The following is a 13,127-nucleotide window of genomic DNA, read 5'->3' on the forward strand; positions in this document are numbered from 1 at the left end:
ATTTGGGGTAGATGGTTGAGGTTTGAATCTTGCATTTTTTATGGACATCACTTGATTGTTGGAATGACACCACTTGTAGATACCACTTGTAACTTGTACCACTTGCATCTTGTGTAGGGCTTCTTGAGATACCACACATAGGATCTTTGATCTTGATATCAATTTGTGTGACACCTCCCCCTATGTGATAGTATGGGTCATCCATTTGATACACTTGAGCTCTTATAGGTGAGGGATGCATTCTTTATTTGATGATCACTTAAAGTTGAGGATCACTTGTGGAACCATCGTCTTGCATGATTGATACCACGTGTAGATGTGATACCACTTGAAAGAATTTTCTAGTATGTAACCACTTGTTGGATTTATCAATAAAAATCATTTCTTGAACATTTGCTATCTTCATGAGTGTCACTTATAGGATATCACTTATGAGTTGATCTAGACATCACTTGTGAATTTGATGAAATACTTGAGTCTAGATACCACTTGAAACAACCAAACTAGATATCCATTTACATTATTGTCTTGTGCTTGTACTCTTATCATTATCATGAGCTTCTTTGGTTGACTTGAACTAAATTGATTTGCTTAAGCTACCAAGTCCGGTTTGAACCAATGACAAGCTTCTTCACACCTCTTGCAAGGGTTATCTTGCCAATGTTGTACTTGTCATATTCTAACCCGTGCAAGAGCACGGGTTGATGGACTTATATACAGGACATATCGAATTTACATTGAGGTATGCACGTAACATGATTAGAGTCGCAGTCCGTTCTATACCCACAAGTCTGCGACTACAAGCCCACGGATCACGTGATGTTTCAATATGCATGGTCATGAGCACATTTGACCATGCATACATTCAGATTCGAAGATTTTTTTTTTGTGATTTTTTTACGGACATGCTTGTTTTTTTGTTGCAGAAAAAAAATCTATTGATGTTATTTTTCATGTGGCAAGTCGAAACAACTATTTTAACAGAAAAGTAAAAGAGATTGGTGAACGTTAGTTGGTCACTTACACGTAAAGAATCTATTGGTCAGTTACTCATCAGTTACATCAAAAATGAAAAAGAAAAGATTACACCACCTGATCCGTGGCCCCGGCCGGACTGACAGACAAGACTATTTTAACAGCTCTTTACTTTAACCTTTCTCTTTAGATAAAGAAATGTGATGCTACAAGAAAAGAATCCGGTGAGTGATAATTATGCTTTGCAGAAAACAAAATAAAGCAAATAAAGCAAACAGGAAGCAAGGAACATACCGTGTAAGATGTAATGCAAACGCTGCACCTGCACTCATTCTAGTGGCGCATCTGTCTGCTCCGCAAACATTATAGCACTGTGGAGCTATTTGCAAGGATGACACCAGATAGGAGTACATACTTCGTCGCTGCCTGTTATCTTAACGTCGTCGTGATCTAGGTAATTTACTAGTAATTCTGTCTGCTTTTCCAATGCAAGTTCATCTATATATCCATGGGTTAATTATTAATATGGTTAAAAGTTTTTACTAAGTTTTCGATGTGAGGGCCGGGATCAGGAATGCATGTTTTTCTCCATCTTTTAACTAGTATACTTACTTTGTATACACTGTATGTGTAGGAGATATCCATTTACTGGAGTGAAGTCTGGAGGAGGAAATCTGGTGCTTTAGTGCTGCTATGCATGCATTTCTGACGTCAAAATCTGGAACTGTATATTCAGATAGAGCTCCTGCCCTAGCTTGTACAACTAGTTAGCCCCAGAGAGGCGACAAACCAATTCATCATGCCAACGGAGGTAAATCAGTCAGTGACTACTTCTCCACATATTGCTTGCTTGGCGTATGGCCGTATGCTTCGCACGGATTAAATTCCTCTATTTTGTTTTTTAATTAGTAGTAATTATATATTGCAGAGGATCATACTCAAGGCAGACAACATAGATGGCGCAGCAGAGCAGATAATTCGTTTTTTAGAGGACTCGGACGAGGGAAGAGATGTAATATACTTCCATGGCTCTTATGGATTTGGAGCGTCCGCTATACTGAAAACGGTCGTGGAACGACTAAGATCATCATCAGGATCGGCTAACACTGGGGCAACAGGGCTCTTGGGAAAGATCATCCACATTGATTTCTCACGGTGGCAAAGCAAGAGAGCCCTGCAGAAGGCGATTGCAGAGGAGCTGGTGCTACCCCGGCAGGTGATGGCCTTGTTTGACAAGAATGATGAAGAAGATGATTTTGACGGGGTAGAGCAAAGTGCTAGAGGTGTGATTCCCTATGTCAAGGCAGCGATCATGAAGGAACTTAGTGATTGCAGTTTCCTTGTGGTTTTGCACAATGGAAGTGGCAGCTACATCGATCTGTGGGAGGCCGGTGTCCCTGTAATCGGGCAATTGAGCAGGAGGGTGCTGTGGACATCCCGAGGCAGGTTCTGGCATCATGCCAAAGATTGGCATGGAGAGGAATTGGCGCCAGCTGAATTGGAGTCAGCTAAATTGAGCGATGTATCTATCTTTCTTGCTCCATCACCACTGTTTAAGCTTGGCCAAGTTGGTTTGCTTCCTATCGTTAGGAACTTTATGTATGCAGAGGCCGAGGAGGTTGCTAAGTACACAGGTGTCCCTGAACCGGACATGACCCCTAAGATTGTTATGGAATGTATCTTGTATAGGGCAGCGAGAGACAATGACCACAACATCAACTGGGAGTCCCATGCATCCAACTATTGGGTATGTGATGAGATCATACAGGATGCCGCTAATGGTGGTAGGTCGGCATGGGAGATTGGCAATGCTTTGCAGAGGAACGTGAACTGGGATTTGTGTAATCGGTGTGCTCTAGGAATATGTAAAGTGCTGAGTGGTGAACAGTGGATTCGTACCAATCGCTGGGTTTCGGCCACCTCCGACTCCGAGAACGCAAGTAAATTCTGTTAGCTAATCTACTGCCATTTTGTGTGAAACGCAGCAGAGGAAGACGACGCCGACTTTGCCCCCTGCTGTAATCCAGTAGCCGCTATAGGTGCAGGCGCCGCATGGCTCACCTGCAGCACTGTAGGCACATGCAGTGGCCGGCGTAGAGTCAGCCCTGTATACTTATCTAGTTACTGTTACAACATGTGCGCTTTACTTTAGTTAAATAGATAGAGTTGTATAAATAGGGCACCAAGGCAACTCAGTAAAGAGAGCTCAGATTTGTCATCACACAGACAGGGCTTCGGCCAACGTTGTTGTCTTGTATTGTGCGTGCTTGCTCTGTTCTTCCTTCTTTTTCTAGCTCGATCCATAGTGTGTGGGTACAGACACAACCGGTATAATGGTCTGGGAGACTAGTGGTCTGGGAGACTAGTGGTCTGGTCTGGGAGACTAGTGGTCTGGGAGACTAGTGGTCTGGTCTGGGAGACTAGTAGTCTGGGAGACTAGTGGTCTGAGACTAGTGGTCTGGAGACTAGTTCACTATCGTCAGACGGTGATCCCGTGGGCCAACAAGGGGTATCAGAGCCATACAAGCGCCGTCGTCATTTTAACCGATGGCGAGGACAGGCGGTTTGGAGTTGGGCGATGGCAGTGGCACTGTCATAGCTGCCTAGCCACTACCGGAGGTAGTTGTCCGCACGGTACGGGAGGTCAGCGGCACCACTTGGCCGACGCTGACTCGCACTAACTATGGAGAGTGATCGGTGACCATGAAGGTCAAGCTCAGAGCCCGACGGCTCTGGAATACTGTTGACAAGGGCACCGACGTGGAAGAAAACGACATGTCAGCGTTGGAGGCTATCCTCGCTGCTGTACCGGCGGAGTATAGGGAACCGTTGGGGACGAAGAGCTCAGCTAAGGAGGCGTGGGAGGCCATTGCGGCGATGCGCGTCGGTTCCGACCGCGCAAAGAAGGCAACGGCCCAGCTTCTGAAGCAGGAGTATGCAAACCTCAAGTTCAAGGATGGTAAAACAGTGGAGGACTTTTCCCTCCGCCTGCAAACGCTCATCAGCAAGCTGAAGAGCCATGGCGTCACCATCGACGAAGAGGAGGTGGTCTCCAAATTCCTCCACTCCGTGCCGGCAAAGTACATCCAGATCGCTCTCTCCATAGAGACGATGCTGGACTTGTCCACCCTCACCATCGAGGATGTGGCAGGCCGTCTGCGGGCAGTGGACGAGCGCCTGGAGCAGGCGACAGTAACGAAGGACAGCAGGAAACTCCTGCTGACGGAAGAGGAGTGGTCTGCTCGGCGAAACTCCAGGAAGGCAGCCTCCTCCAGTCGCGGTGGCAACGACAAACATCGCGGCAGGGCTTCTTCGGAGAAGAAGCAAATCGACTCCAACGCATGTCGGTGTTGCGGGAAGATGGGCCATTGGGCACGGGAGTGCCCAAATCGCAAGAAGGAAAAGAAGGCTCAGGCTCACCTGGCGAAAGCCGATGATGAGGATGAGGCCACTATCCTTATGGCGACGTTCTGTGCACTGCACGACGTCGAGGCCATGGAGAGGGAAGAGGCGACGACGATGGAAGGATCTAGCAAGGCCCTGAAGACCGTCAACCTCGATGAACCACGCGCCCAAGTCCATCTTGGGCATGTGGGCGTCGACCAGGAGCAGCGGTGGTATCTGGACTCTGGTGCCAGTAACCACATGACGGGCTCCAAGGACTCCTTCTCCGAGCTCGACGATGATGTTACCGGTACGGTGAAGTTTGGTGACGGCTCAAGGGTGGCTATCCAAGGGCGCGACACCATCATCTTCAGATGCCAGAACGGGGAGCACTGCGCGTTAACGGATGTATACTACATCCCGCAGCTGCGTTCCAGCATCATTAGCATTGGTCAGCTGGATGAGCGCGGTAGCGAGGTTCTGATCAAGGACGACGTTCTGAGGATCAGAGACCGGGAGCAGCGACTTCTCGCCAAGGTGAAGAGGTCCCTGAACCGGTTGTACCTGCTCGACCTGAAGGTAGAGCAGCCGGTTTGCCTGGCGGCAAGGCACTCCGAGGAACCATGGATGTGGCATGCCCGGTTCGGACATCTCAGCTTCGACGCGCTTGGTCGGCTGGGAAAGATGGTCCGAGGGCTACCCCACATCAAACACGGAGGCGAGCTGTGTGACAGCTGCCTGGCCAGTAAGCAGAGGAGGCTACCTTTCCCAAAAGCGGCCAAGTATCGCTCGAAGGAAGCTCTCGAGCTAGTTCACGGCGACCTCTGCGGGCCGATTACGCCTGCTACATGCGGTGGTCGGTGGTACTTCCTCCTACTCGTGGATGATTGTAGTCGCTACATGTGGCTGCAACTCCTGACGAGCAAGGACAAAGCGGCAGTGGCGATCAAGAAGTTCAAGACGCGCGCGGAGGCCGAGAGCGGCAAGAAGCTCCATGTACTGAGGACTGATCGGGGTGGCGAATTCACTTTGGTGGAGTTTGCTACGTACTGCGCGGATCAAGGTGTGAGGCAACATCACACCGCGCCGTACTCACCACAACAGAATGGCGTGGTGGAGCGATGGAACCAGACAGTGGTCGGCATGGCCCGATCCATGATGAAGGCCAAAGGGATGCCGGCAAAGTTCTGGGGAGAGGCGGTGACCACGGCGGTGTTCATCCTCAACCGCGCTCCAACCAAAGCCCTAACGGGCAAGACGCCGTTCGAAGCTTGGTACGGGAGCAAGCCGAACGTGTCATTCCTTCGGACATTCGGTTGCATTGGCCACGTCAGGAAGACGAAGCTGAACCTCACCAAGCTGGAGGACAGGAGCACACCCATGGTGTTCCTGGGCTACGCGGAGGGTACCAAGGCGTACCGGCTCTATGACCCACGCGGAGACAAGGTGACTGTCTCGTGCGACGTTGTGTTCAACGAGGAGGCAGCTTGTGACTGGCACAGTCCGAGCATGGGGGAAGCGGGAGGCTTCACCAACACCTTCGTCATCGAGCACTTGGTCATCCATGGTGGTGGAGACGCTGCGGAACAAGTGTCACGCACTCCGGGAGGAGCGCCGAGCACTCCGGTGGTAGAGTCGAGCACTTTTGGGGCAGTGCCGAGCACTTCAGGAGGGATGCCGAGCACTCCGGGAAGAGTGTCGAGCACTTCTGGAGAGATGCCGAGCACGCCAGGAGTGGAGCCAGGAGGTTCTGCAGTGGTGGCGACCACTTCAGGACAGGTGCCGAGCACTCCCGTGGCGGAGCCAAGACGTCTTATTGTGGTTCCGACCACTCCAAGACTGAGGCTGGGCACTCCTACAGTGTGGCCGAACACTGCAGGAGTTATGACGAGCAGTCCAGAAGCAGTGCCGAGCACTTCAGGTGCTATGCAGGGCACTCCGGCGGAAGAAGGAACTCCATAACCCCCGATCAAGTTTACCTCACCTCCAAGTGACATCACTGAGTTCGTGGACGCCTACCACGAAGGTGAGGAGTTGAGGTTCTGCAGTCTGGACGACATCGTCGGTGGCACAGGTCCCTCAGGTCTGGCGGGTAGGCTGCTCAACGACGCAGAGCTGCTACTCGTCAGTGCAGAGGAACCACCCACGTTCGCGCTAGCCGAGCGCGATGGAAACTGGCGACGGGCAATGCTAGAGGAGATGAAGGCGATCGAGGAAAACGAGACTTGGCAGCTCGTCGATCCACCCCCAGGATGCCGTCCAATCAGCCTAAAGTGGGTATACAAAGTCAAAAGGGACGAGCTCGGCGCCATTGTCAAGTACAAAGCGTGCCTCGTCGCCCGAGGCTTTGTCCAGCGCGAGGGCATCGATTTCAAGGAGGTCTTTGCACCAGTAGCGCGCATGGAGTCGGTCCGTTTGCTACTTGCTTTGGCAGCAGCAAAGGACTGGCGCGTCCATCACTTGGATGTTAAATCGGCCTTCCTCAACGGCGAGCTGGTGGAAACGGTCTTCATCAGGCAACCTCTAGGGTTCGCTGTCAAGGGAGAGGAGCACAGGGTGCTCCAACTGCGCAAAGCACTCTACGGGCTGAGGCAAGCCCCTCGAGCATGGAACGTCAAGCTTGACACCATGCTGGGCGAGCTTGGGTTTCAGAGGTGCGCAACCAAGCACGCGCTCTACACGCGACGACGGGGAAAGGAAGAACTCGTGGTCGGCATGTATGTGGATGATTTAATCGCCACCGGCGCGCGCACGGAGGATATCAACAGCTTCAAGCGAGAGATGGCAGCTCGTTTTTCGAATGAGCGATCTCGGCACTCTCTCCTACTACCTCGGCATCGAGGTGAGATAGGGGAAGGAGGAACTCACACTCGGGCAAAGCGCGTATGCCTCCAAGCTGTTGGAGAGGAGCGGCATGGTGGAGTGCAAGCCATGCGTGACTCCGATGGAGGAGCGGCTGAAGCTGACGAAGGACAGCACCGTGGCGAAAGTAGATGCAACACTCTACCGGAGCATCGTCGGCGGTCTGCGCTACCTAGTCCACACAAGGCCGGACATTGCGTTTGCTGTGGGCTACGTCAGTCGCTTCATGGAGGATCCCAGAGAGGATCACTGGGCTGCGGTGAAGCGGCTACTACGCTACGTCAAGGGGACGGTGAATCATGGAATCATCTTCCCAAAGACCGGGGGAAGTAGGCTGCAGCTCACGGTGTTCAGCGATGCAGACATGGCGGGGGACATCGATGGACGACAGAGCACCTCTGGCGTACTCGTCTTCCTCGGGTCGGCCCTAATTTCATGGTTGTCGCTGAAACAGAAGGTGGTGACGCTATCTACATGCGAGGCAGAGTACGTAGCGGCGGCCACAGCGGCATGCCAAGTTGTGTGGCTACGCCGGCTGCTGGGTGAGCTAACCGGCGTGGAAGCTCACCCACCAGCACTGATGGTGGACAACCAGCCCGCCATCGCCCTCGCGAAGAATCCGGTTCTACACGACCGGAGTAAACACATCGACGTGAAGTTCCACTTTCTCAGGGACTGTGTCGATGGAGGGCAGATCGTCATCGAGTTTGTCAAAACTGATCGACAACTCGCGGACGTCCTCACCAAGCCGCTCGGACGACTTCGACTCACGGAGCTGAAGGAGATGATCGGCATGGAGGGGGTGCAAGGGTTAGCAGTAAGATTAGGGGAAGATTGTTAGCTAATCTACTGCCACCTTGTGTGAAACACAGCAGAGGAAGGCGGCGCCGACTTTGCCCCCTGCTGTAATACAGTAGCCGTTGTAGGTGCAGGTGCCGCATGGCTCACCTGCAGCACTGTAGGCACATGCAGTGGCCGGCGCAGAGTCAGCCCTGTATACTTATCTAGTTACTGTTACAGCATGCGCGCTGTACTTTAGTTAGATAGATAGAGTTGTATAAATAGGGCACCAAGGCAAATCAGTAAAGAGAGCTCAGATTTGCCATCACACAGACAGGGCCTCGGCCAACGTTGTTGTCTTGTATTGTGCGTGCTTGCTCTGTTCTTCCTTCTTCTTCTAGCTCGATCCATAGTGTGTGGGTACAGACACAACCGGTATAGTGGTCTGGGAGACTAGTGGTCTGGGAGACTAGTGGTCTGGTCTGGGAGACTAGTGGTCTGGGAGACTAGTGGTCTGAGACTAGTGGTCTGGAGACTAGTTTACTATCGTCAGACGGTGATCCCGTGGGCCAACAAATTCCAAGTGCCATGTCAGGCAACATCCTTTTTCTGGACAGCAGCTGCACCATCATCAACAATTGGCCAGAACAGAACCCGGGTCCTAGAAGCTAGCATGTTTGAGCATCCAGATAGGAGCAGCAGTCTGCGTGTGATACATCTCTCCTACTGCAACTTCAGTTTCTCATCTCCTCCCTTCTTGAGTTGCAACAACTTAAGAATCCTCATGCTGGACCACTGCAAAGACCAGGACGCACAAGACCGTGGTGAAGAAAAGGAGTATCATCATCGTAGCAACTGTAGCCAACAGGACGGTGGAGCATGCTTCCGAAATCTATGGGTACTAGAGCTGAGTTATACAGACTGGTATTGGCTGCTATCAAAAGACATGTTGGATCTGATGGTTGACCTCAGAGAGTTGCATGTGAAAGGATTTGGTAATCGGAGCATGAACCATCTACATCGTTGCAGTGGTGCTGGAAGCAACAGCCGCAGGCTAATCATGCTCCGAATGGTGGTCGATGGTTCAAATAAGGCTTCGGACAATGATGATGATGGTACTAGTGGTGATAGAAATGAACAAGTATCTCCACCACCAGTGGTGGCTGCATTGTCATTCCCAGACTTGTCAAGTTGGCACATCCTCAAGACAGTCGTCCTGGATGGCTGTGGTGACCTGGAGCTAATTGCCTACAACAGCATGCCCCTGTCACTAGAGTCATTTACCTTGATCAGCAATGTGGCCACTAAGATAAAGAGCATCTCCTTCCGGGGGTGTGCCAAGCTGAAGAGCCTGCTATTGAGAGGATTGTTTTATTGTCTTGTGGAGCTAGACATATCTGGTACATCAATTAAAACCCTTGACCTTAGTGCAACGCAAGCCAAGCACCTTAAGCGTCTCTTTTTGTTGGGATGTGAGGAGCTCCGTGCAATACAATGGCCGATGCAGGAACCTACTGAATACAGGAAGGTATGGTTGGAGTTGGAGCTGGAGCTGCTGTGCATTGACACCACCACCACCACCACCCGTGCAGCTTGGGGCAGGGAAGAAGAAGGCAAGTCCAACAAGCAGCAAGAGGCTACTGCTAGTGACAGTGCAAGTATAAGAGGGTCATCATCAGCAACAATGTGTGGCAAGGAGGGCCGAACACTCATCGACTCGGATTTGTATATTTCCGTAAGGGATCCAAGGGTTTTCCGTTCACTTTTGCACTTGAGGCCTGCTAAACGGTTACAGGTCGATATTTCATCTACTTCCATTACCTGTGGGCCCAGAGGTACCACCAATCAAGGAATTGGCAACAAGCAACAAGTGGCAGATGTAAATGTGCACTGCAAGCCAGCCGGTAACATGTACGTTGATGACGTCATCATTTCCACCCCTGCCTCTAATGGAAGCAGCTCGCAAGCTGATTGTGCCAATACTACGGATGTCTCTGAGATGTCGGTGCTGATGAAGAGCATGTGGTTATGGCATTGCCCGCCTGCTCCTACGGGTTCTGATTGGGCCAAATGCTACATTAGCATACAAGATGATGAGACACGGACCGGATTACTGCCGCAGGGTACTACTACAACCACCAGACAATTAACTAGAGCTGCTACAACTCTACCACATCTCGTGAGCGATGACGCTAAGACATTGCACTTGCACGATAGCTTGTCCATCACCTGTCTCCCAGGCCCTGCACCTGCTGCTGCTGGAGGATATTTGGATTGGGTTACACTAAAATGGTGCCGGCTCGAGAGATGCCCCAACTTAGAAGGCGTTGTTTTCGCTACACCTCCAGAAAGGATGAGAAGACTAGCAGCTGTCTTCTGTGATCTGCAGACATTCTGGGCATCCCAGCTCCCAAAGACACGCTACATCTGGGACTGGAGTCCACTGTTTCACCATGGATATCATTCCTTTGAGCATCTTGCATTCTTACTCCTGGATTACTGCCCCAGGCTGGTACAGGCTGGTACATGTCGTCTTCGCCAGCGACGACGAGGCCGAGGCGTGTTTTGGATTGATTACTCAATTGTTTTGGCTTCGAGGAAGCAAGGACACGGTCACACAGCGACGATGGGTGTGTGGGGCCACAGCATAGGAACGGGGGAAAGATAAAACGACCGGAGGTCGGGCCGGCCCTCCATAATCTCACGAGTCTTTGAACTGTATACCATTATAAAAGAAGGACAATTAATTACAATCCATTAAAAAGTTCGATCAGTCAAAGAGGCCACCGGTAGAACTTTTTTTTTTTTTGCCCTCCACCCCATTCCGTTCGGTTTTCGTCGTTTACTAGCTCTGACACGTGGACCGACCAGAAAAACATCCAAAATGCACCCCCTCTCCCAGTCCCTTCCCACATCGTGCTCTTGCCCCTCAGGCACTCTCCACGCTCCCGTTCGAGCAGCCCGTCCTCATCGCCGTGGACGCAGTCTCATCACCGAGATGGGGCGGGCCGCTCACGGCGGCGCCCGCGCTACAGGCGTTGAGGACGGCCCACGCGGTCGCGGGGTGGGGCGGAGGGCTCGCGACGGCGCCTGCGTGGCCGGCGTCGAGAATGGCCCGCGCGTCCACACTGTGGGGCAGGGCGCTCGCGGCGGCGCTGTCCCCTCCGTTTCTCCACGCACCCGACCTCCTCCGCTGCCCGATGGCCGCCACCCCGCCATCATCGTGGGACCCATTGTTGCAGCCCCTGCGGCTAGCCTCCTCCATGGGGCCCGCCCCCAAGTGCGGGGCCTCCTGCTCGGCTGCTACGAGCTGGGCCGCTTGCTCGGCCATGGCACCTTCGCCAAGGTCTACCACGCCCGCCACGTCAACACCGGTGAGACCGTCGCCATCAAGGTGCTCGACAAGGAGACGGCCCTCTACAATGGCCTCGTCCCGCACATGAAGCGCGAAACACCGGTGAGACTGTCGCCATCAAGGTGCTCGACAAGGAGAAGGCCCTCTATAATGGCCTCGTCCCGCACATCAAGCGCGAGATCGCCATCCTCCGCCGCGTGCACCACCCCAACGCGGTCCGCCTCTTCAAGGTCATGGCCACCAAGCGCAAGATCTACTTTGTCATGGAGTTCGTCCTCGGTGGGGAGCTTTTCGCGCGCGTCGCCAAGGGTGCTCGTATTTTTCTGAACTTATTCTAGGATTATTTATCAGCGTTGTTCTTTCAGTGTTAGGCGATGATCCTGTCGATAACAAGGTGCCTGTGGTGACTTCGTCAATCTCGAGATATGACGACACAGTCTTTTGGAGGTGCTCATAGGGGTAGGGTTTGTGTACGTGTGTTCATAGGGGTGAGTGTGCGTATTGAGCGTCGGTACTCGTGTAATTCGCAAAAAAAAAGTAATCGGTACCATTTTACTTGTCCAAATGTCATTAGATGTTCTTTTACAATGAAGAGACTATAACCATGCAAGAAACGTCTTTTTCTATCTCATTTTTCCTACAAAGCTGAGCTCTCCGGCTCCATTTCTGTCTACCCGTACAAACGGCCTGTTCGTTTGGGCTTGTCTGGCTTATAAGCCGTACTTTTTCAGCCAACGAATAATACTTTTCTCTCACACCAAATTAGCCAACAGTACTTTCAGCCATGACTTATCAACCAAACAAACTTAAACGAACAGGGCGAAAAAGGAAACACTGAGATCACACATCACAAGGCTGGGTGTCTGTCTCTGCTTTCCAGCCTCAAGCGATGAACAGCACAGAAGAAACTCCTTATTTATTCCTTTTATTATCGCCTGCATACTCTGTTTTGTTCTAGCACCGGAGACAAATATGTCATGTATGGTTTATCGTATTTATCAAATCAAACCTAGCTCCTGCGTTGCTGTCTATATATCGAGGAATTAGTAGCCCAAGCTAGTGTGAAATTACAACGAACTACACAAACACTGCAAAAACATCTTTAATTGGTTATACATACATGTGCTTCCTACAATTGGTGCTTAGCCATTATATTTCCTCTGGTGTTAAAAAAAAATCCTCTGTTGTTGACTCATGTAATTTCACCGGAAACATACTGCCGAAAAAAGAACAGCTAGCTGCATGCATGCCTGTGCCCCGTCTCTGCCTGTATCAGAATTAGAAGCTACACTTGTGTCTGATCTGCTCTCACCTCAGCATCGCTTATCATTCCTTGCTTTTATACCGCTCTGCATTCTACTCACCGCTTTGACATCCTCGCTTACTAGCAATGTTTCGTCCAAGGTCCAACACAGACACGTAAGCCGGACGGCCCATGTCAGCCCAAGTACTGGGAAACCCATTGCACCCTCCGCTGGTCCTGCCCACAACGCCTTGTAGTCTTCCTCTTCGCGGGCGACGACTGCTTTCCCATAACTCTAGCTTAGGACGTCTCAGGCTGATACAAACGTGTCCTGGAGCCCTTGTCGTCTTCGCCGGCAACGACGTCAAGCTGCTTTGGATTACTCATCAGGTATTTTGGCTTTAAGGAGGAGAAGAAACGCGCCGGACGGAGACAGGTGGCACTGGAACTAGTCATCTACCGGCTGCACATCTAACAGCAGTTCTCGCCTCTCCTCCGTCTCCCTGGGCCTGGAGGCGGCCATACACT

At 51.6% G+C, this 13,127-nt stretch overlaps 1 protein-coding gene across 1 annotated transcript; it reads left to right on the forward strand.

Annotated features, from left to right (window-relative positions):
- The first annotated feature begins 1,774 nt into the window (after window positions 1-1,774).
- Window positions 1,775-11,694, forward strand: LOC136526574 (uncharacterized). Its single transcript, XM_066519201.1, has 5 exons — window positions 1,775-1,786; window positions 1,904-2,924; window positions 8,586-10,513; window positions 10,935-11,375; window positions 11,479-11,694. The coding sequence occupies exons 1-5, from the start codon at window positions 1,775-1,777 to the stop codon at window positions 11,692-11,694; spliced, it is 3,618 nt and encodes a 1,205-aa protein (XP_066375298.1).
- Window positions 11,695-13,127: the final 1,433 nt, after the last annotated feature.

This window comes from Miscanthus floridulus, chromosome 19 (assembly GCF_019320115.1).
Source record: "Miscanthus floridulus cultivar M001 chromosome 19, ASM1932011v1, whole genome shotgun sequence".
NCBI lineage: Eukaryota > Viridiplantae > Streptophyta > Magnoliopsida > Poales > Poaceae > Miscanthus > Miscanthus floridulus.